We start from the raw sequence: 25,359 nt of genomic DNA, 5'->3' as shown, positions 1-25,359 counted from the left end.
GTCTCTGAATGAATTTACAACAGATACCCTATTTTTTTCCTAGCCGGTCATTAAAAGATAGGCCTGAAGTGGAAATACATTTCCCTTTAATACAATTGAAGAAAACACAAAAAAAGGATGGTTCTTGCCAAAATTAATTCTACATGGTTTTTGGTTTGGTTTTTTTTAATCAATTATAAAAGAAAACCAAACAAAATTAACCCTGTCACAATCTAATACTAAGAAAAGATAAATAAAATAGAACTATACTTCTGCTGGTTCATTTCTCATTTTCATCATTAAACAATTCAGAGAATAAAGTTAGTATTATACACCTGTTTTGATTAATTTAAAAATACCTGAATGAGGACTGAAAAGCTGAAAGACTAGTTATTTTATTTGTAAATATAGCTCAAGGGAATTATTCTTCTGAAAAAACTAGCTATAAAGTCCCTCAGATTTGTGTTACAGGTCACTATTAATTTATCAAGAGAGTCCTCTCTGAAAAGATCCAAGTAAAGCTAGTAGTTCAAACAGCAGCAAAGCAGCACAAAGGAAAACAGTGACTTCTAGCTTTGCAATATTTATATCAGGTTATCTCCTATGTATTTGTCCTGCAACTAATAGTGTAGCAGAGCAGGAGCTTTGACGGAGCAAAAATACTCTGCACAGTAACTGTATGCAACATACTTGCCACTGCAGAGCTGTGCCATGCAGACAAGAGATAGCATGCTGCCACTTATCTGTAAGCAGGAGCAGCTTCCAGAGAACAATAGATTAAATAGTCATTGCTAGTTTCTCCTCTCTGGGCTGTTTTCTAGGCTGTATAAGCCTCTGTCATTTGCTCAGAGATTCTTTAGAATAAAACAAAGCTGAGCTACTGCTCAGCCTGTTACTCCTGAGCTTTACATATAAGCAGACAATAGAAGAACCTTCTCCTTCTAGAGAGAAGTTCTACTTCTCCTAGAACTGATGGACAGCAAAGAAACTGATAACCAAAAGCAACAAGCAGCAAAAGGCAGCTGTTAGAGCAATTTCCTCTCTCCTTCCACTGTTCCTGTGATTACATGTGGGAGATAGATCTCACTATGTTGTCCCCAAAGAAACAGGACTTGTTCAAACATTAAGTTAAAAAAAAATAATGAATACAAGCACAGTTTTTTTACATCCAGTCAGGCAGCAATTTCAGGCCTTTTTTTTTTTTTTTTTCTTTCTTTTTTCCTCTCTAGCAAGTGCACCTGAAAACAAAAGGCTGGGTAACATTTCTCTACAATTAAACACAATACAATTCAGTTATGTACAAGAATTACTGCTCTGTGCACACCTGCCTGTGGAAAACATTTATCCACCTATTAGTGAAGGTGATCTGTAGGTGCTCCCATTAGCAAAATACCTGTCACTTCATTATTACTATTCTGAAAAGCATTATGATTTGAAACACACCTCTGTTTGCCAGACCAGGCATAAAGATGTCTATTAAGCAGCAGCAAATAGCATCATCCCTACCTGGAAAGGAAGCTCTCGAAGACAGCTTGGAATCTCTTTTAATTTTTTTAAAGGCACTTTTGATCTGTTGCCATAATCCACAAAAAAAACCTGGAAAAAGAATCAAGAGTATCTGCAGAGATTCCACAGCACTAAAAGTGCTACTTTTAGTAGCAAGGAAAGCAACAACCTAAGCTTAATAATTACAGTACCACACAATCTTATCAAGTGAAAAGGAAGCAAATTCAGAGTCTGGAAAACATGCAAATGAAGTCACATCAAAAATAATAAGTCAAATTTTATCATGTCTATTAGTTTATTCCTTGGCTTAAACATCCACAGGTAATGCAAATAATCTGCCAAATCTAGAAAAGGCAAATTTCTCTGAAAGGCTTTAATTCTCTCTCCACAATTAAATCTGTATAACCTTACTTCTTAACAGTGAGTGATACTACCTAATAACTGCTTTTAGATAAACAAATGCTAACATTGATCCGGTGACTGTTTATAAATGCAAAAGAGGAAGTGATGAGATTAGCACTGTTACTGACTAGTTTTCCATTACTTTAAACAGTGGACAATGTTCAGTATTAACTCTATAGTGGTGACACCCAGCTATGTTGATGAATCAAGAAAGTCAAAGGAGGAATGGGCTGTGCAAAGGCCAATCTTTCAAAAATAAAAAAAATCTGTCCTTAACTGCTGGAAAGAAAAGTATTGGCCTGAAAAATGAATATCAATCTTGAACTGTGGCACTAATTTCCATTACTGATCTCAGTACGAAAAGCCAAAACATTCTGATGAATTTGCTGATGATACAGAACTCTGCAACATAAACACTGATACAAAAAAAGACCCCATTGGATGGACCTGAGAACTCAACAGGAATGGGGAAAACCAAATGGTATGAAGTAAAAGATTATACCCTTTGGAATTTTTAACAATTTCTGCTATAAACACTACATTATTATTCATAAATTCTAATTAGTTGGACATTACCAAGGAGATGGAACTGAGTATAGGATGACAAGAGGTGGCTCACGCAAAAAAACTATGAAGAGGCAAATGTGGCATGTGCCACATTAAATATTTTTGAATGCAGAGGAGAAACACTGTGTTGGAAGAGGAACACTAGCATCACTGCATAAGCAAAGGCAGACCTGTAAGTACGGGAGCACGCATAATTCTGCTCCAGAAAACTTAGGTCAAACCAAAATAGAGAAGTGAGATGGAGACCAGATGAACAGAAAGTCAATGTAGTACGTGAGATGAGAAAGTGTGCAGCTTGCTTCAGATAGCAAAACAAAGTCCAGGCAGAAAGACAAGAAACGAGGAGAGGGGAAAAAGAAAGAAAAGAAGAAAACCTATGTAAACCAGGGAAAGAAACACTAGCAGAAGAACAAGCTTAGATGAAACTGCCAGTACAGTGGGGGCAAGAAACTTACTTTTCAGATGGATCTCAATATATTTATGAAGAGGAAGTGATAGGGCTGCTGCCAGCAATACAGCAGTGGACTCTGATCCAGGCATTCCTTACCATGTTTTCTAAGTTACTGGAGGTTTTTGTCTTTATTTTGTTTCGCTCTGCTTCAGCACACAAGACACTATTGTAACAGCAACAGCGTCTCAATTTAATACTAAAATATTCCTGTGTTCTGGAAAAAAATTAATTCACCTATTCTGGCAACATTCCATTAAGATTTTATTTTAGTTCCAGTTCTACAGATTTCTTTACTGGAACACTTATAATTACCATGAACATAGTGCTTTGTAAAATAAAAAAGCATAGCTCCAAGATTGTTAACCCAATTACATCCTACCAATTCAGTATGACATAACATATTACTGTACCTCAGCAAAATCTCCACAAACATAAAGAATACGAGCTCTATAGTATTCTCTGTTTTCCGCATGAGTGAATGGTGCCAGACAAACCAACCCTGGATGTGGAGACACTGGCAAATCCATCAGGTTCTGGTAGTTAATTTCAGCAGCCAGAGCCTGGAGTACAGTCCTATTTTTTTCATCTATCCTGTAACCCCAGAAGTGTCCAACTTCTACTATCTGAAAGTATAAAAATTAGATAAAACAGGTTTCATATTATTCTTCTACACCAAACACAAAGCACATCTGAGCAAAATACATGAAAAGCACTCCTACTCCTGACATACCAAATGGTCTCATACTGCAATAATGCAGTGAAACATTTCCCTCTTGTAATGAGATGTTAAAATGTTTATTTGCTGTGCAACTGCAATACACTTTTCATCTAAATAGACCCTGATATAAGCATTACTAAAATACAGAAAGTTAAGAAAAGACTGCTTCCATTTTTCTAAACCAAATCAACATACAGAAAATATAAGGTATACAGTTGATGAGACAGATACATAATAGATCTGGTGCACTTTTCTTATTAGTGAAAGAATACCAATTAGCTACATCTATCAGCAAATTGGCATTGTTACTGTTACAATTAGCCATCCTTTAGGAAACTGAAAAGAACACACCACTGTTTAAATTACACAGAATAAAATCAGTAATCTTTACAAATGGTTTACTGAACTCATATACCATTTCTGATCTTATATCAAGTGCTTGTGATAAAAAAGGAATCTATATTTACAATACATACGATCATTAAAGCTGATGTATTAAACGGAAGTAGCATAGATAGCTGGAATGTATCTGATCAAATCCATGCACATTTTTGATACAAGAGACTTAGCTGAATAAAATGAAGAAAATATTCTATTCTGCACTTGCAAAACATGTCACTACTATCAAAAGCTGGTTTAATACTTCAGCCTGTAATTTCCACTAGCTCAGTGATTTGGATTTTTTTTTAATTATTTTTATTACTTCAGCAGCATATATATTGCTTGCTATGACTCAATTTGTTGAGACGATAGTTAACACTATTAATTTATTAATAATAAATTAAAATTTTAAAATTCTCAGCTCCAGAATTCAGAAACATTTATATATACATATAATTTTCCCCTAACATGCTGTCTTTTACGCATGCAATATTTTTACAAATTCATCTCATTTCTCACATCCATAGTTTCTGAAGAAAACTGCCAGTTAATAATAAGCAGGTAAATAGCCCAAATACCTACTTATTCTCATTTCTGAAGTGTACACAAATATTTTACCTCTCCTATTAATCCTCTTTATATTTATGCCTACTTCCAGCTAACATTTACTGCCAGCAAATCCCACCAATTTTGTCAAGTGCACATAAATTTCAATGTTTGAAATTTATTTGGACATGCAAGTACTGTTTAACAAAGAATTACTAAAATTAGATCAAGAATATTCTCCATACCTTTTACGGATACCTCTGTGCTAAAAACATTATTGGTACCCATTCTTTTCATTTAAGCTTGTCAGATATTCATCTCTGCAAAGTTATCTAGATACTGATTATTGGATATGACCTACTTCAGATGCAAGACACGCTTACCTCTGTTATCTTGATGGACAGAACATGATTTGGGATCATCTTTGACTGTTGTAAATTACCAAATGAGATTTCCACAGGCTCCACTGTCTGCTTCTGACAGTCCACATTTACTCTAAAAAGTATATGGAACAAAGATGCTAAACACTTCACTCACAAATGAAAACTCAAGAGTTCAATTTTTTTGCTTTCATTTGCTTCCCAAGGTGTTCCCCTAGGGTGCATTTATGTATTTAATGATTTTTATATGGAAATATATGAATTCAATTAGAACATAAAATGACCATGCAGGACCAAAACACTACAGAGAAACTGTTTGAATTCCATTATAACCAAACACAGGAAGATACATACAAAGACACAACTGTGCCATCAATTTATTACAAATCCAAAGAATCAAGGTTAAATAGTGAGGCTCTTTGCTATGGCATACCTTCTAAGCTTATTTTTTAAAAATAAATTGAGCACACTACAACACAAATTAAAATTCAGCCTTTTTTAAAAAAAAATGTATAATATTCCTTTTACTTGACAAAAGTTAAGAACTCTAAAATTAGGCTTTCAGCCTAGGAGACTTCTTTCTTGAGTCCCTCAAGAATTAGTTTTCACAAAGATTTTAAGTGCTGTTTGGGGCACAGTGAACCTGCTAAAATGTTTAGTAAAAAACAAGTACAATCAACTGGAAGTGAAGTATTCACCTGCACTTTAACCTTTCCAGTTCATTCTTGCCTTCCTATTTTAGATTTCTTACTTTAAAATATTAAAATGGCTGCAGACCAATCAGGAGCTAGGCAGATTACCATTTTAGCAAGTTGCTTGTATGACCTGAAGCTGAGAGTCACAAACAGCATGTAACAACAATGAAACCCACATGCCAGATTTTTCTAGCAAAAGTAGGTGCAGACCAAAGAGACTCACTACATTGCATTCCTCACCAGTATTTTCTATTATGCCTCTCCACTTTATGTTGTCACATTACCCTTCAGTTTCTGCTGTTATACTCCTCCTCCCTCCCTTTCTCATGTCCCCAAATACTGTTCCTTATTTCAGTTCTAGCAATCCCTACATTGTCTCTAGCATGAACAGAAATTACTGTGCACATCCATATTCCCACATACCACAGGCAAATGGACTAGAACCTCAAAAAAAAAAGTCAGTGTATACTTGGAGTTTTCTTATACAGTAAAACACCTTTAGCTATAAAGAAATATTTAAGACAGACAATCATGGTATTTCTAGTCCTGCAAAAACATTCTGCTTATACAAAGTTTATACATCTTTTTTTTGAACCTAACATGTCTTGGTGACACTTCCAAGGAAATTCCCACTGAACCCAGCAATCCTCATTTCACTGTGAAGAAACCCATTTTCCATATACAATACAATTACCTTAGAGATTTCACACTTGCAGCTGTCACACCTTGCAATTGCTTTTCAATATCATCTGGAAAATGAACGTTCAGCAAAAGAGGAATTTTCAGCTGTGACATCTTGACTGATAGGTACACTGCAGGAAGAATCTTAAAGCCCTCCATTGGGTTACGGGAAAACTCCACAAAAGCCCTGTCCAAAAAACCACCAAGTAAAATGGCAATAAATACTTGACGAGGAATCAAAACCCAACAAAAAAAAAAAATTTCACAAAGGCCATCATTTCTTCTCCCTGTGTCTATCTTAGCAGGCCAGCAAACAGAAAAAGTATGTTCCTCACAGGTTTTGCCTCCTGCTCCTATGCACCTTAAAACTTGTAATTATCATGATGGTTATAAGAAAACTTTCTAACATTCTCAAAATCATGTACCAAATTTACTGAGCATATTTAATACAAATAGAAAGGATGTGAAAATACATGTGAAAAAGAAAATAATTAAAGACTGGAAAAGGAATAAAAGAGCTACACGAATTCAACTTCGGACAGCTGTAGTAAAGTTAACAAGACAATTAACTAAAACAGCCAGTCACATGCATTTTGTACAAAGCCATCTGATTGTATGAATGAGCTAAATTCAGTATATAAGTCAGAAATAAATACAGATCAGCTGCAGTTAAGGTCCACTGTTAGACAACAGAAAAGACAAAACAGAAGGCAGTCTCTAACTCAGCTAGTTTATCTAATGTTATTCCAACCAATGCGTATCAAACTTCAAAATCACCTTATACATTAAAAATAAATTACTGATTCCAAGGAGATGAGAAGAAATAAACTCATTTTGTAAGTGCACCACTGACAAAGAAACCGATTACTAGATTCATAATTGAGAACATGAGAAAGGATACTTAAAATATTTTATACTTACTTTGATCCATCATAGGCAATAGATTTTACCTGCCCACATTGTCTAAACAGTGACTGCAACTGTTTATGGTATAGATATCCATAGGGAGGAATATTCTTCAGCTGTTAAGAAAAAGAAATTAAATGTGGATACATTCAATTACTTTAATAATGCATTATTAAGTTCAAATAAGCAGTTAGTGTCCTCCTTCACTTGAGCTGCAATAGTGATATACAATCTGAACCCCAGCAAATTCCAAAAATGCTACATACTATATTAAATTTAAAAAAAAAAAAATCTCAAAAGACAATAAAATTAAGAGTTTTGGTGCTAATGCTGCCCTACTGCCTCAAACCAGTACATAAATGTTTTTTTTATCGCTAACTATACATGAAGCAGCTTCATTTATAATTATACAGGTTTCTTTAATAATTTTTCTTAGAAGCTGTCTAGTATACCTCTTTTTGCTTGTAACAGAAAAGCAATGGATTACTATGCTTCCTTGTCCACCATTGGGAACTACATCCTAGGCAGTGTGCATAGCCTGGGAAACAGAAGGAGCTACAGCCCTGCATGTCCTGGCAGAACTACCATGTATTGAATTACTGAGGTATGGTGGGACAGCTTACACAACTGGAGAGCATTTATGGATGGATACATGCTTCTTAAGGATGACAGACAAGACCAACCTCCTGGTCTTCCCTCCTTGGAGGAGTAGCTCAAATGTAAGGTGCTCTTACATGGAGCAGACAATGGGGACAACCCAGCTCTTTGTGGGTCAGGGTAAGAGAAGAGTTCAGTAAGGGTAACACTGAGGTGGGAATTTGTAAAAGAGCATCAGTCAGGATGAAGCAGATAATCTTTAGGCAACTTGCAGAGGTCTCCACAGACCCTGCATCTGAGAGGGAGACAATAAGCTCCCTGATAACCTGCTAGCAGGGCAGCACACATGCTTCTAGATTTCTGAAAGGTGTTGAAAGTAACTTCTTAACACAGGTCATGTGCCAAACAGGGCTCTTCTGGATCTGCTATTAGCAAACAATGTAGAACTTGTTATGGAAGTGATAATCAACAGCAGCCGAGCCCAGAGCAGCTAGGAAAGAGAGAAGCTCAAGATCCTGAGGAGAATGAGGAAGACAAGTAGCAGAATACACATCCTGAAGTCTAAGACAGCACCATTTGGTTTATTCAGGGAACTGGTAGGTGGGATCCCATGGGAAGTTGCAGAATCTCCATCCTCAGAGCTTTTTCCAAAATTAAGTGGATGAACACCTAAGCAACATGGTCTGAATTCACTGTTAATCCTACTTTGACCATATCACCAGACTAGATGACATCATAAGGTCTCTTCCAAACTGAATTATTAAATGATTTTGTTGTTCTTTTTGGATTTTAATCCTAAAACCACTACAAATTGATGAAGTTACTGGAGTTGGAACGCCTTTTCAAAGGCATTCTGTTAAGAATAACATTCTAGTTAAATATACTGGATTGTATAAAGTTAAGGTATAGTGGATTCTATAGATGGTATATAGTTAAGTATAATGGATTACGACTTTAACATGTATGACCAAGCCAACAAAATAGTCATGCATTTCACAACTTCTGTGAGATAAACTAGCTAGAAAACTAACTCTACAAACCAACAGAATAGCTTTCTCCTGCTCATTAAAAAGTACCCTTGATAGTCCTGTTGTGTTTTTCAAATCTTTTATTAGTTTTATGAAAGTTGTTTGCCTGTGCAAGACTAACAATCAATGCATAGAGGCAGTTCTCAGTAGGAATTCCTAAAATTGCCCACCCACACAATGTATCTTACATTAAAAGAAAGCAAGACAACTTACCAAGTGAGGATTAGAGTAGATAATTACCTCTGTCCTTGCCCAAGACCGAACAAAACTTGACAATACCACCCAAACACTATATATTTTTATTACTTGATTTGTTAAGTCATTCACCTTCTTAACATACCATTACAGTGGTTTTTGGATCTTTGCCAGCAAGGTCTCTCACAGCAATTTCTTCATCACATTTTCCAAAAGTAAAGTAGTTTGGATAGAAAGCACCAGCTATTACAACCTGAAATCAAGAAAGTATTTTGTAAAATGCAGCAGATTACAGTCAGTTTCTTGAAAAGAGATACACTAGCAACATAAAGAGATACCAGCAGATCTTCATATGAAGATTTTTTTCCTGTCTCCTTCCAGGAATTATGTAATTGTGTACTAAACATTAACTCATGCAAATCCTTAAAAACATACTTTCATGAAAAAAGTTCAGCTTCTGGAACAATTTTACATCATTTTAATATTTTTGTATGCAGACTTGTTCTAGGAAAACTGTAATTGTTAGCCCTGATTTCAAGAGCAGCCTCAATTTTAAATAAATTTACATAAAATAGCTACATGAAAGTTGTTCAGTTTTCATGTTACATCTTATAGTATTTAACAATTCAGCTCTGAAAAGTTTACTGCTTACACAGTTAAACCAGTTGCCACTGAAACAATAAATAGATCTGTGAAAATAAAATCACTACTAATCAGTCTGAGTAAGACAAGAAATTTAATTGGAAATTTGACAAACTTACAACAGCTGAAAGACATCTATAATTCCCCCCACTCTCAATAACTAACCAAGCCAGCGGTGGTCCAAGTAGAGCACTCAGAACTAGGGCAAACATAGTTTTCAAAACTGTTAGTTCTTGGGCTTCCAACATAAACCATCATTCTTTAGAGTATTTTTATGACTTTAACAAAGATTAGTCGAGATACACAGTTCATCTCAGTATGACTTGGTTTTATTTTAATGAACTGTCAGAAGTGAAGGGACAGCCAGAGGACCAAGTTAGTCTGAATTCTGAACCATTAAAAGTAACATTAGTTGTCCTAAATTGTCAAAAAGAATTACTTTTATTTAATCTGTAATCTTAAAATCTACAGGGATTTTTGAAACATTGATCTAATACTAGTTCATCAGTACTAGTATATAAAAATCCAGTTATAAGTTTTGTAAATAATTACTCTCTCCTGAAAAGTCAACAAAGCATTACCTGCAAAATGAAGCGCTGTTTGTATACACGTTCCTGATCCATAGCAGATGGTTGAGCATTAACACACATGTTAAATGCTCTGACTCGCTTTTCCAAGTTGTGAAATAACTGTGCCACCTGAAATTTGAACTCTAAGTTACATATTAAACAGATCAAAACTGTCCACAAATTAAAATAAAATCTATTAGTAAAAGTCTAAATCAGTGGGCAAACTCCCTTTCCTTTTTAGGCGACTAGTATGCACTTCACCTAATATACTGCTTAGCATCTCTACTTCGGAAAATAATTTCAGTACTGTGACTTAAGCAGTTTTCTTGACATCTCTTTACAAAGTATAACTTTGTAGTCACAAAGCATATTATTATGCATATGTGATATAGAACAAAATTAGAAAAAGAACTGAAATAACCTTTTACAAGACGATATACTGATTTGCCATTTAAATTTTGGGTTTGTATCTTAAAAAGTAAAAAACATGCTAACAACAACCTGGACTTCTGCACCTAACTGTAGCAGTGACCACACATGCTGCACACAGCAGACAACCGTGATGACTTTAAGTGAGACCAAAGTTATGCCCTACAGCAGAACATGGTCTGTTAAGCTTTCAATCCTAAGCATTTCCAAGAAGCTTTCATAAGCAGCCACCGGTCCTCCAACCACACAGTGAATGCCTTCACTGTCTCAACTGATTCTGGAACAAATGTAGAGAAGTACAGTCTGCTTAGCTGCTTCCTATCTACATTCTCCTTTCTGCTGCTGGCAGTTTTAGGATAGTAAAACTCCTGTTATTTTCCTCATAGGACAACTACCATAATCAGAAAACAGTCTGTGTTGCTGCCTCAGTTCTGCAAATCCACTTCCACAGAAGGAATTATGAAATTATTATCTGAATGTGTGGCAAATAAAAAGAAAACCAAATCTTCATAATAAATATTAGTGTAGGTGTCCATTCTAAACTCCTTAACCATTATGTCATGTACAACCTCTTCTTGCGTTATCTGAAACTGGGCCAAGAGAACACCAACTACCCAGGAGGCTAACATGTAAGACTGATAGTTCAGCTCTCCACTTTTACACAATTTGCTTTTATACTTTTTAATTTGTTATCAGCTGTACAAGCTAAAAAAACATTGACAATTCTTATCCAGATGGTTGCTTACTATGAAAACCTTTCTTTTCCCCTATGCATTTTGAACACAGGCCCTACATTGCTCATGCCAAACATATGATCTGCTGGAGTAATGGACATGGCCATGCTTTGCCAATCACAGTTATTGATGAGTTTTACTTATTTCCCCTCTCGACATACCACATTAAGCTCCAAGCTTTGTCATGCAGAGTTTTCATTTATTGCTGCAGTGATGTTAGCAACAAAGCCCCACAAGTTTTCAAGTCCAGTCCTCATTATATAACTGCATTTGCTTAAAATTATCCTAACTATAAACCAAAAGTTACTTAACAACAGACAGCAGTCACACCACAACCAGTGTATCTGAGGGACCTACAGAATTAGCAAATAATACTGGAAGTCTCAAAAAAATGTTAACAGTTAATAATTTAACACCACTTTGTTTATCCTAACAAAAGGAAAATTCCTTTCGTCTAAAAGGTAGTCTGACTGTTTCCAACTCCCACTTCTGAGCTAAAATAATACTGGATGTGCCACTCCTACAGGCTCCACCAAGGGCCATCTCTCTATAGCTCAATTGTGGCAGTTAAGCTACTTAAAGAGTCCATCTTTCCCAGGCATGGGTACTTGGCCTTATTAACATATAAATGATTATCTGAAGTCCATTCTTCACAAGAATGCACACCTGGCTTTGTTAACATTACAGTGATTTTCCTCACTTCATTTCTTTCTTTGAAGGGGTATATAAATGGGGTCTCTAGAACCACTTGAGAGAAAAGAGAGGAGCAGAGGGGGAAAATGCTGCCCGAATCTTTGCTGCCTATGACCATAGGCAATAACACTTCTGTCTGATCTGTCTTAAATTGTACTTGGAGTCCCAATATCTTCCAACAACTTTAACAGTACTATCTCTCCTCCCCCAAAGAAACAAAACCTAAAAAGTCAGTTTACTTAAAGAAAATATAAATCTATCTATATATTGATAAATACATAATAATACAATAGGCTTATTCAAGATCTTAACATTTGTAGAAAATAAGGAAAATTAAATCCTTCTGCTTATAAAAATTATTACCCATTTCATCTTACCTCTCTGACCTTCTTGATATGGATACAATTTGATCGACCCCACTCAAGCTCTTCCTGGAAAAGAAAGTGAAAAGTGTAAACACAAAAATTGTTAGAAACTTGTTTCTTGTACTGCTAGTAAGCTCTCTCTCATATTCTTCTGTGTAGACAGAAATAATAGTTATATATAGTGATGGAATAATTTGATCTCACTTCACAGCCTTCTTTGCATCCATATCAATCGAGTATTATGACACATATGAAAATATAAGACAATTACATATTTGACTTTTAAACTATACTTTGGTTACCACCAGTGCAGCTATTGGCCATCTACATTTTTCATATAAACCCACAAATCGAACTCCTCTGTTGCTACTACAGAATCTACTTTAAGATGGACACTTCTTCCAAAAAAACAGAACTTCTTTATCTAGATGCGTAACTTCATCAGACATATTCTGGCCATCTTTGCTACTCATTATAACTCAGTGTATGTTACGAACTGGTGTCCATAAAGCATATTATGCTCTGAAAGAGGCAGATAAATAAAAAAAGTTGTATCTTATACACATAAAAGAAAGACTGGAGGCAATTATAGGCATACTAGTGTTTTTTGCGATTGATGCAAAAAGCTTCTATCTCTCAGGGTTTTGGGGGGGGGGGTGGTGGATATTTGTGTGGTTTTCTTAAGAAAATAAAAAAGACACCTATGCACATTAAAAATACTTCTTTCAACTATAGGTCAATTTCCCTTCCCAGCTTGGATTTCAAACCCTCTGGCCACTGTTGATCCATCTGTGAAAAGGACTACATAAGGGATTGCATTGCCTTCAAATAGTCAGCACTGGATTCAAAGACTCATGTTCTCTCAAAGACTATACTTCTATTTACTTATGAAAAATCTTAACTATTATAAAGAAGGATTGCTAGCAAAAAATCCTTACTAAGAATATAAAATACTCCAGCACTGAAGTCACCAAACTCAAAAAGAAAAGAAGAAATAAAAGTTTAACTAACCCTGGGATGTCTCAGCTCCCCTTTTTGTCTGCAGGCCTGCCATGCCTAAGAAAGAAATGGTATAGTATTCAGGCACAAACTGTAGTGCTTTAGTAATAATTATTACAAATGTTAATGTGACATTTAAAACTATTAAGTTTTTTCCATACCTATACTGAAGATAATTTTTTAACACCAATTTAAAAGCCACAAATGCCCTTGGGCTAAAACAGATTACTAATATTTAAGCACAAAAAAGTACAAGGAAATGTGAATCGCAGTAATTAAGGTTGGAAGAGACTTATTCAGACCAATTGTTCCAACATCCCACACAGCAGGCCCAACTTAGATCAGGTTTTTGAGGATCCTGTCTATAAAACCCTGAGTAACCCTTGACTGACCTCATGGCTGAGCCTGCTCTCAGCAGGAGACTGGACTACAGACCTCCCAATGTCCTTTCCAACCTTAACTATTTCATAATTCTAGTCTAATATGATGCTTGTCTGGTTGGTTCCTAAGCAGATATAAATACTTCTCACTCTTATGAATAATCTTACTCTGTTTTGTTAAGGGTGGGCAAGAACTCTGGGTCTTCCTTTGCTCGTCTGTGAGCACACGAAGTGGTGTAGCTGCAAAATGTAATACTAAGAATGCATTACTGGAGGGCTGAAAGTGTGGCAGGGTTATAAATGTTGTACCATGACATGCTAAAGAACAATTGCTGTAGGAAGATAACTATTCTGCCTTCAAGTCAGCTTAGAGGTTATGGCATGCAATGCCGCACCTACAGACTGAAAAGGTAAACGCTATTGGATGAACTGTAATTACACATACTGCCTCAAACTTGCCATCAGCTCCTGCAACTACATTGGAAACACAGCATTTAGATCAGTGAATTTCTGGGTTTTGGGACATTCCAAAAGCAGACTGAACATGTTATGTTCCAAGGCTTTAAAGGAGTAAGTCCTGATTTGTGTTGGGAGAGGTACAATAGCCACCCGATAATACAGCAACATACAACAGGCTATCCACCTAGTTTTCTGAGAGGAGATGGACCGAGTATTAACGCACATGGAGACATTCATAAATAAATATAACAACTTGGATGCTTTGATTTGATGCTCCAATAGGGCAGGCTACTTTCAGAACCTTTCCCTTCTCTTTGCTTTGGGACAAAAGTAAGTAAACTGACTGATTCAGATACAGTTCTGACACTGATGCCTCCCAGAAAACAGGGCTAGAAGAGAAATTAACATACCCAGAATATTAATGAAAACAATTTCATTATTAAGCAGCAAATCTATGACAGATGCCTGCAGAATCAATTTCTTCTAGTTTGACAGCAAGCCACCTCATAATACAATTTGCCAACTTACTGTGGACACTGACTATTAGCATAGTTGAATAGCCAGACTGCACTTCCCTACCTTGATTGAGGCTGATGGACCGATTTTAAATAATGCTTTTCACATCTACCACTTCCATACCCAAGCTTTATATAATATGTCAGAAAAATAAACTCCACTTATTTGACATTATTTTTTCTTTTAAAAACTCTCACTTCTTTAAATAGTATCACTTAAACCAGGCTGATTAGCCTTTACTTCCCTGGATTCTCCTCTTTCTACTACCAAAGCTTTTGACCTTTTGCAATTCACTGAAACCTTTTCATAAGCAAGGGCTTAAAAAAAGCCATGCTAACAATTGACAGAACTTCAGAATACCCTGGAATAAATCTAACCTGAAAACAAGTTTTCTCCCTGTTCTTTTCTGCAACTCAGCCATTCAAAACAAAGCTTTCATATCACTCACACATACAGATACTGTACAGGAAGCTCTGTTTGAATGTGTTTATTCTACAGGACAACATACTGGCTTATAGAATATCACCTTCAGATTAACAGGACACAGGGGAAATATAGTATAGAACAGGATAAGGGGAATTCAGAAAAGATGATGCTTGAACCTCAGGATCAGTGGGTACATGTGGCATACTTGCCCATGTGTGCTTCAAAAATTCTGACACCAGAGTACAGAAAAGCCAGCTTTCACCAAAGTGAAAGAAGGCCAACATACACAAAATGGAATACATTAAATCTGCAGCTGAAGATTTTGGAGTCTCCAGAATATTACAGAACATGTCAGATCATCCACAATGTAAAACGTTGGATTTTAAATAGTAAGTTCCTCTAGCAGAAGTCTTTCCTATGCTCCATTTGTACTGCTGGGATTGACCTCTGTCCATGGTACTGTGCTACCAACCACCCAAGCGTACAGAAAAATCACCTTTGGACAGTATAAAGTATTACAAAGTCAAAGCTATGAAGCCTGGAGAAAGGACACCAATCTCCGTACTAGAATTTACCAGTCCAAACTGCCCTCAGTTAAAAGGCAGCTAACAATATCACGGCGTCTCTGGCATTTTATTTTTGGTTATTACAATAGAAACAATCGGAACTGATAGTGTTATACAATAGGACACAGCCTTCAAAAAGTACCATTAAGTAGCTAGGAGTAACATAACGTAAACTTCAAAGCACAAATGCTGCACTGATCCTACAAAGGTGAGAAGCTCCATCTTGGTCTATCGGATTTCACTGGAAAATAAGCCAGAAAAAAGATTTACCTTAAATGCATTCACAATTGCAATACAGTCACTCTTACTATTCCCAGCAAAAAACAGTTTGTTCCTGGCAACACAAACAAAAAGAATTATGAACAATATTTTTTTCCAAATATTGAATGCATTATACAGCTCAGAATCCTACACTATTAACACCTTCCAGGACTTCTAATAAACAATGTCAATATGTTTATTGTAATTATTTGCTCTTATTCACATCTCCTTGCTTAAGGTAAACTGTGTGGGCAGGATAATAAAAAAAATAATCCTTGTAATTTTAAAAAGACACTGCCACATGTGCACATCAGAAAGGCAAAGCTGAACAATCAGGTCTTGTACTCAGAAAAGGATGAATTAGCTCTGTGATAGTAATTAGTTCACATAGAAATAGTTTTCAATATCTCAGCTACCCTGGAAAAGCTGCTTTTTGCACTGCTTGGCATTTTGACAGAAAATTAGACTCATGACATGGAAAATTATATTTACCGCTCAACTCAGCCCTCTGCCCCAAAATGTAGACAGGAAGTTGTAAAACATCTAGGTTAATACCTGTATCCATCAACATGCTGCTTGAAAGGTACTGCAAAAAAATTCTGCAAAGAGAGTGCTGCAGCTGCAATAAAAACAAATCAAAATGAAAACTTGCAAATCACTTGTTTTTAGAGAAGTGTTCTCACATGTTCTTTTTTCAGTTACCTATGATAAGGCATTCTTCTAAGCACCCGAAGACATGCCCAAGGACTATCAATTTTCCAAGATGCAAATCCACTGGCAACTGTGCCAATACCCTTCCTAAGAAAGTCAGCTCACCATCATGTGGGTCATCTTCTGTTTGCACACCAGTTGTAAGTGCTCCCAGCTAAAAAAATTAAAATTTATTCACTTGTAAAAGTTGACAAAGTAACTATAAGACTAGTTTGTAAGAAAACAAGACAAGAAGCAAGCAATTATCTCAAAGCAACATTAATTAGTATCAAAACTGTAATTAAGTTAAAGTTCTTAAATCAATTTTAAAAGCCTAGTATTTTGAAACCAAAGCTTCTACTACTTATACTGGATATAAAAGCAAGCTACAAATGATACAAATATGATTTCTTATGCACTTTGGAAAAGAAAAAGTTTAATGTAATGAGTGTTCTACTCCATATCAACTTTATAATTGAAAAGCAAAATCACCAACTTCCTTGTACAGGTCAGAAGGGGGATCTTCAGGCTGACCCCCTATACATCATAAGGTTGTAAGAGGGTGATTTTGCTACTTATCAATAAACAATCTCACTTACAGAGTTTAAGTTCTCTTACTTGTCTTCTGTTCTTTCTCACCACAGATGCCAGTTCATAAACAGTATCATTACTCTCTGATAAAATTATAATCCTGTTTTAATGAAGTAACTGCAGAAATTATGCGAAATGAATGGTAACCAAATGAGTCAAATGTGAGAAAAGATTCTCTAGACAGTTCCTACTTCAGGTTCCAATTAAGGCTACTACTACCTTAAACACCAAGAAAAATGCTTCTACAGTACATTTTTATTACCTTTATTTTAACATTAAAATAACGCCTACCTCTTTCAGTTGAAATATGGTACGTTCAATGTCACCTACATCGGGTGGAGAAAGAGCTGTTGCCAGCAAGGCTTTTGGTCCCCCCATATCAAGCTTTTTTATTTTTAAGACTGTAGTTCCCAATGGACAACGCTGAAGGGAAGACAATGTTATTGTTACTTGCCCCCCATGGGAAGTGTGACAAAGTGTTTTATGAAAAAAAAGTTCAAGTTTACAAATTAGTAAAACCTGAAATTAATTTTGTGTAACCAAGGATTTTTCTTTTGAACAGATTGTGTATTTCTAATCGACATCCATTTTACTGCCATAATGCATCTCCTTGTATGAAGAAAACTCTGTGGAATGGTCTTTGTCAATTATTTATCAACTTGGATTCTATTCAATGTTATGGTTATTAGTAACTATTCAAATCATACACTGTCTTCAGGAAAAGTAAAGCAAAACTACTTTTTATTATCTCTGCTATGACCACATGCATTAAAAAAAAATTTAAAAAATCTTAATGTTCCCCAAAAGTCTTACCAGCATCTCAGGTATTGACTCCTCTGGAATAAAGTCTGTCCAGAAGTCCTTGTGTACAAGCCTATAACAATACCCTTTGGAAACACGTCCAGCACGACCTTCACATAAAAGAACAAATCACCAATTTGTAAACTGCCCAAGTTTCAGGCTTTTCAAAACCCACCCATCTACAAGCCTTCTGGGCAGCTGAGCAGCTCATGACAGCTGATGCCGCAAGCTGACCAGTGTTTTGCTCTCTTGCAGCAGACAGGCCCAGTGGAGACATTCTCTCTGTCCTTTCCTACTTAAGGATCAGATGAAATAATTTTGCTTTCATAGTAACAGTGACTAACAAAAGAGTTTAAGTATTTCACTCAAATACCTCTTTCACATAATTGCCCTCAAATCAGCATCCATCTTTCTCAGTTGAAAAGACATGACAAATCCTGCACTAAAATACGCTTCCTCAAAACCAGGAAAAGGCAAGTCCTATCAAATCTAAATTTAATATAGATAAATACATCAATGCAATTTTTAGAATACCCCCAAACTGATGATTCTATATGCAGAGTAAATATGTTTTGTGTTTGTTTCCTTACATGAGTATATTCAGATTTCCTATTTGACTCCATAGCTAGCAAAAACCTTCTGTATAAACAACTTTTAAGATACCATGATGAACAGCAAAACATCTTTATGATCTACTATTTATAGAAAACTCTGATTCAGAAAGTCTATCTTCACAAATCCAAACACCCATTCACTTCAACAAACTAAAGGGTACTCCACTCAGTGGGTTACTCCACTGGAAAATTAGGCAATATTTTTAAGTCACACGCATAACAAGTCCAGGTCTACTATACAAAATGCTGCTTCTATTGATTGTATATTGGCTGGTATTGGGTTTGCGTGGCAAGGTTTTGGTAGCAGGGGGGCTACAGGGGTGGCTTCTGTGAGAAGCTGCTAAGAGCTTCCCCTATGTCCAACAGAGCCAAGGCCAGCCGGCTCCAAGATGGACCCACTGCTGCCCGAGGCTGAGCCCATCAGACACAGTGGTAACGCCTCTGGGATAACAGATTCAAGAGGGGGAAAAAACCTGCTGCACAACAGCAGCCAGAAGAGTGAGAACATGTGAGAGCAACAACCCTGCACACCCAGCTCAGTGAAGAAGGAGGGGGAGGAAGTGCTGCAGGTGCTGGAGCAGAGATTCCCCTGCAGCCCATGGGGAAGACCCTGGTGAGGCAGGCTGTCCCCCTGCAGCCCAGGGAGGTCCACGGGGGAGCAGATCTCCACCTGCGGCCCAGGGAGGGCCCCACGCCAGAGCAGGGGGATGCCTGAGGGAGGCTGTGACCCCATGGGAAGCCCGCACTGGGGCAGGCTCCTGGCAGGACCTGTGGCCCCATGGGGGACCCATGCTGGAGCAGTCTGTTCCTGAAGAACTGCAGCCTGTGGGAAGGGCCCACGTTGGAGAACTTCATGGAGGACTGTCTCCCATGGGAGGGACTCCACACTGGAGCAGGGGAAGAGTGTGAGGAGTCCTCCCCCTGAAGAGGAAGGAGCAGCAGAGACAACTGTGATGAACTGATTGCAACCCCCATTCCCTGTCCCCCAAGCCGCTCGGGGGGGGGGAAGGTAGGGAACTGGAGAGTGAAGTTGTGCCTGGGAAGAAGGAACAGATGGGGGGAAAGTGTTTTAACATTTGGCTTTATTTCTCATTGGCCTACTCTGACTTGATTGGCAATAAATTAATTTGCCCAAGTTGAGTCTGTTTTGACTGTGACAGTAATTGGTTGAGTGATCTGTCTCTGTCCTTAACTCGACCCATGAGCCTTTTGTTGTCTTATTTCTCCCCCTGTCCAGTTGAGGAGGGAGGAGTGATAGAGCAGCTTCGGGGAGCTCCTGGTGTCCAGCCAAGGTCAACCCACCACAAGCTGTAATTGTAAAGTCCTCATAATATTTAAAAATGAGGATATTTTTATATCTAAAGATGTCACTGTTTGTTTAGTACTCTTTTCCAGTGAAACTAAAAGATGTTGATATTTAAGAGTACTGTCTTACTAGAAAAGCTGATATGAAATCTTATTTAACCTTGTGCTACAAACACTGGTCTACACTAGAGACACTGCTGTGGATACTTCATCTGATTTAAGAGTAACAAACAGACATGAAAGTTTCTTTTACTGCTGAAACTCACAAGTAATTAATAAATACCTAGCAGTACCTATCTCCCTTTTTAAAAAATGCCCCATGATTAAAAAAAATTACTATTAAATAACAAAGAATCCTCATAAGCTTTATGATCCATGAATTTTACTATTTTTCAATAAAATACAAACCATTCCTCTGGAAAAATACTTCAACAAAATAAAACATTCAGGCATAGTTGTTTAATCACATTTTAGTATCCCGACATGGTAAGAAATTATGGTTTTATATAAACTATTCATGGCAAAAATAATCCATGTTTTTTGCTGTTAATGAAATGAAAAGCAACATAGAATTCTCCACGAAAGTTAGCTTCTAAAATTCCTTTCCATTACCTACTGTCATCTTACCTCTTCTTTGATGACAGCTTGTTTTAGATGCCCAGCAAAGTCTCAAACTTTGGTAATTAGTTTCCTCATCACAAACCAAAGTTTTAGTTAAACAGAAATCTATCACTGTAATTAAGGAGGAAAAAAGTTAGTATTATTATGAAACAATTTATCCTCATGGTAGTAGAAAAAACAATGGTCGATTTTCTGTTACAAGAAATGGGAAGTTTCAATTATTTGAAAACAGATCAAGATAACACTACAAACAACCAGAACAAGTTACTCTGAACATTAACAGAACTGCAAATAGATTTTAACATAAATTTAATAGTCAGTCAGTGCAGATCACAAACATTAAAAGGCAATAATTTCTGGATTTAGACATTCTGTATCAGAATTTGCATAATCTGATGCAATTATTAAAAAATATAGTCAGAATGTGAATAAAGAGCTTAAGGTACTTGTGACATGAGATGTCATTCTACTTGTTACTGTATTTAAAATTATTTCCACCCCCCTCCAGTAAAGATTAAAACCAACACCCCACTCAGTAGCTCTATTATTTGTTCATATGTTTAGATTTAAAACTGTTCCCTGTTGTGAAATAAAGAATTCAACAACTATCAAAATCAAACTCCAACAGCAATGCTTTGTGAAACGGTGACATGTTGTGGAGATTTAGGCTAGCATAAGTAAGGAAAACATTACAAATACAGTGTATACACAATTACAAGATCTAGATGACTTACCATACTTAACATCAGGAACTGTTACAGAGCTCTCAGCTATGTTTGTAGATAAAATAACCTGAGTTTTGAAGCAAAAAATGAGCAATGAATGCATGAAGCAAAAATTACTTGCATTAATGTTTCTACATGAAAAATCCAACTTGCTATGAAGACATACAAGTGCAACAGCAACATAGTATTTCTGCTCTGCATATTATGAAAAGCAATAAAACACAAGAAAACTTGTATTTTCTTGTCCTAAGATCAGAAAAGTATAATAAAGTAGTATAGCATATGACAATATGGGGAAGAATGGAAATATTTCCTTATGCCTGTCATAACAAAACATCACACTGTTAGTAGTGATACAGGAAACCAAGATACTAGCCAAAATGTGGGTTGTAAAGCAGGCGAGACCCCCATATTGGGGGACTACTTTGCTATGCAGTGCCACCAGCAGCATGCCACTGTCATGCAGATGCAAGAATCAACATGCACAAACTATTCTGAAGGACAAAAAGTGTGTCATGCAATAACTTAAGGATACCTTCCTGTACTTCTCTTGAGGTCTAAACACTAGTTAAAGCAACAGCTTGGTAAGAAAAGCATTCAGTTTACATCTCAAAAAAACCAAAACTGCTTTGCCCTCACAAAATGGTTTCAGTTGGCACAGCTAATGTTAATTTATATACATTATTATTTGCTATTATTACTCTAGCAAAACGTTTCACACACTTAAAGAAATTATTCAACAATATTTACTTTTCTGTAGCCAGGAACTGGAGCCAAAAATACATTACTTTGTTCCTCTAACGTCACACATGAGTGAAGTGGGTACACTTGCCACCTAGAGAAAATATATTAGTGAAATATTTACTGATGCAAGAATACAAAAATTAATTACACCTCTGTGCTAAATCATATTATGTACTTAGAACTCATACAGCTGAAGGATTCAAGTTTAATTAACTGAAACAAATGTGGTCTAACTTACCTTTTGTTACACATATTTGAGAGACATGAGTGCATGTAGCTTATTTCATTCAAACCTAGGGAAAAATAACCAAGAGTTAGTTTTCTTTTTAGTGATCACTAACAATTCTAAAAACCAATTCTCACATCTACTTAAATTCTTAATTGACTTTCATTATTACCTCTTTTTCACCATAAAATAAAACAGCAGAAGAGTTGAACAGTAACTGTAATAATGAATCACTGAAACAGAGTCAATTTTTCAAGAGTCATTTTGCATAATTTTACACTTACTTAAGTGGCAATATCAGACATAAAGGCCATCTATCAGTGTCCCATTATTAGCCCTCCCATTACTAGCCCCATATCAGCCCTTACAACTAACAGTGCTCACCAGATGCTGAATGTCTGGTTTAGGACAAATTTGGGTATTTCAGCCAAAACAAGCTGTTTCCAAGAGCAGGGCCAAGGAGGGAAAAAAAGAAAGCTATTTCTACCTTAGCCATCTTAACTTTGGCAGCTCCAGTGCCCATTCTCTGGGGCATGGATTTCATGTCTGCCAAGGCGAATCTTACAATTAAGGGATTTTTGCTGTCTTCCTGCATAACTCCACAGGCACAAACCTTTCTGAGAAGCCTAGTTTACTACTTATTGAAACTTCAGTTCCAAAAGCCCCATCTTCAAAAATCTGTCCAACACTGGGTTTTCCTGGATGGCTATTAAAAATGAAATTATTCTGTAACTGCAGTACAGGATTGCTGCAATTTTCAGTGAGGCTAAATGCAGTTTGAGCACGTGGATGTGAAAGTTCTTGCATTCTTTAGATGACTTCAGAAGTAAGAAGGAAGGAAGATAAATGCCAGTGGAGGAAGAGAAATATTTTCAGGGAAGATAAGAGAGAAGAATAACTTAAATCAGGAAAGAGAGGAAAGAAGGATATATTATGGGATGGAAATCATGATCGAGTTAAGCAAGGAAAAAAGGCCAGAAAGCAAGAAACTGGGGCAAGGAAAGAAGAAACAGATTCAACAAGAAACCAATATGGTGGTAATGCATGGCTGGCTGGGAAAAGAAATTGCAGGAGAAAATAGAGATTAGTCAACTACTGGAGTTAGAAAGACTGAAACTGGAAAATGAGGGGAAGTGGCTACAGGTAAGAGAGATAAAAGAAGTCAGGGTTGGGGGGAGAACAGGGGAGTTGAAGGAAGGAAAAAAAAAGGGGGGGAGGGGGGGGAGAGGGGGAGGCAATCAGAGGTAAATTTAAAAGTTTCAGAGGTGTCCTTTGTGTGAGGCTACCACAGGGGAAAGCAATGTCATTACAACCTAAAAAAGACAGGCAGGAAGCTTAATTTACATCACAGCTCAAATGAAGTAAGAGTGCTTCAGAATGCAAATAACTGGCCATGTAACAAAGTAAAGACTAGCACAATAATGAAGCAATTAAAGCTCTGAGCAAAACACCTTCAGCACTGTAGAGGAAAACAGGCAGACTGGGAAATATAAAAATAGTACCACTTTTTAAGATTATTGCAATATAGAAATAGTGCATCTGTTCATGAACTAGAGTACGTAATTAAAGATACAGAGAAAACACAAGAACACCGTGATATGGTTTGTTTGGACACAGCCTGCCAGACATACTCGATCCCACTAGGTACTGCTCTATCTAGCTGTCTAATGCTTCCTACTTGCCATTCTGTCTGGTTGCATATCTGAGTAAGACATCAAGGCTTGAATCCAATTTATGTTTAAAAACAATTAAAAGAAGCTTGATCCATGATTGGTAGAAGCAGACTCTGCATAACCAATATTAATAGTAATTATTAATCAGTCTAGTAATTACTGACTAGACACAGCAGGCAGTGTCAGCTGCCCAGTTCTGGAAGTGACACGGGTTGATCATGACACCTACAGAACAAAAGGCTGCCACCAGGAGAGACCAATCTTGGAATTAAACAGTAACTAGTAACAAAACCTGGTTGGCAAACATACCAGGACAGCAAGCAGAGCCAGGCGTGGAGAAGTGCAAAAGAAAATACAAAACAGACAAAGAGATTGACATGAGGAGAACAGATAAAAGCTTAGGACAGCAACAGCAGAATGAAAACCCTAAGGCTTTAAGCTATGCAATTCCTGCCATCAGCAAGCGCATGCGAAGGACAGAGAAATCAGGCCATCCCCGTCGTCTACAACCTCCTGAAGAGGATGACAACCTACTGTTGCTTTCATTTAGCCCATCAGCTAGTCTGGCAGAAGCAAGTCATATACTTGAAAGTGTAGCTTAGTGATGATCCAGTCAACACAGTCTGACCTCTTTTCCAATCTATTCTTTAAAAAGTCTGAAGAACTATACATCAACATACATGCTCAAGAAACATTAAAGTTGCCATGTCAAGCACTCAAATGAAAAAAATGCCAGAATTAAGACTAGTGGTGCAAACTTAATGCAGCCCACTGGGAACATATTTATACATATATGTTTAAAAAAAAAAATCACTACACAGTTTAACATGGCACTTTGTATCACCTACTACCTAGGGACGGACTAGCTCTGGAATGAAATGAGAGCTGAGTACTGAAGGATATTTATCTGTAAAGAATCAGACTCAGTAACATAAAAAAAAATTAAGCACTGAACAAGACGGGCAATTACAACAGGAAGGGAAAACATGGCATCCTACTGAAGACAGCTGCAGCTGCTCTACAGAAGTGGATTCTGCCCCATCACTGAGTTCCACCAAGACAGTGGGCAAAAATCATTTAACAATACTTCTCAGCACGGCACTACTCTTTCTGGCTGCTGATGCCTACTCAGCTTGAAATGTCAATGGGAGTGTTATTTTGAATGTACAGAATGCTATGTAATTGTAAGCACTCAAAAAATCTAAGCACCTCAAATCAGTGTCCTAAATGTGGAAGTTATTTTTACCCAAAGCTCTGTCTCAGCTGCCCTCTTGTAAACTGAAAGCTCTCCTCCCCTT

General features: G+C 36.8%; 1 protein-coding gene across 7 annotated transcripts in view; it reads right to left on the bottom strand.

The window, feature by feature from the left end:
• The window catches only part of TDRD9 (tudor domain containing 9), an 82,862-nt gene that overhangs the window by 12,584 nt on the left and 44,919 nt on the right, over positions 1–25,359 (bottom strand). For 5 of the 7 annotated variants that reach the window (XM_049828345.1, XM_049828349.1, XM_049828351.1 and 2 more), the window contains 18 exons: positions 22,401–22,455; positions 22,169–22,253; positions 21,428–21,485; positions 20,700–20,804; positions 18,166–18,263; positions 17,644–17,775; positions 16,774–16,936; positions 16,627–16,690; positions 16,081–16,144; positions 13,476–13,520; positions 12,477–12,530; positions 10,256–10,372; positions 9,178–9,285; positions 7,228–7,328; positions 6,320–6,493; positions 4,934–5,045; positions 3,316–3,528; positions 1,486–1,575 (listed from right to left, as the gene is read on the bottom strand). In XM_049828345.1, the coding sequence (XP_049684302.1) occupies positions 1,486–1,575; positions 3,316–3,528; positions 4,934–5,045; positions 6,320–6,493; positions 7,228–7,328; positions 9,178–9,285; positions 10,256–10,372; positions 12,477–12,530; positions 13,476–13,520; positions 16,081–16,144; positions 16,627–16,690; positions 16,774–16,936; positions 17,644–17,775; positions 18,166–18,263; positions 20,700–20,804; positions 21,428–21,485; positions 22,169–22,253; positions 22,401–22,455 (1,838 nt within the window). The remainder of the gene's footprint in view (positions 1–1,485; positions 1,576–3,315; positions 3,529–4,933; positions 5,046–6,319; positions 6,494–7,227; positions 7,329–9,177; positions 9,286–10,255; positions 10,373–12,476; positions 12,531–13,475; positions 13,521–16,080; positions 16,145–16,626; positions 16,691–16,773; positions 16,937–17,643; positions 17,776–18,165; positions 18,264–20,699; positions 20,805–21,427; positions 21,486–22,168; positions 22,254–22,400; positions 22,456–25,359) is intronic. The other 2 variants (XM_049828346.1, XM_049828347.1) reach the window with 2 other exon arrangements.

The sequence above is a fragment of the Accipiter gentilis genome, chromosome 25, assembly GCF_929443795.1.
Source record: "Accipiter gentilis chromosome 25, bAccGen1.1, whole genome shotgun sequence".
In the NCBI taxonomy this organism is placed as follows: domain Eukaryota; kingdom Metazoa; phylum Chordata; class Aves; order Accipitriformes; family Accipitridae; genus Astur; species Astur gentilis.
Note: the sequence above shows the minus strand (reverse complement) of the source record. Positions and strands in the feature narration are given on the sequence as shown.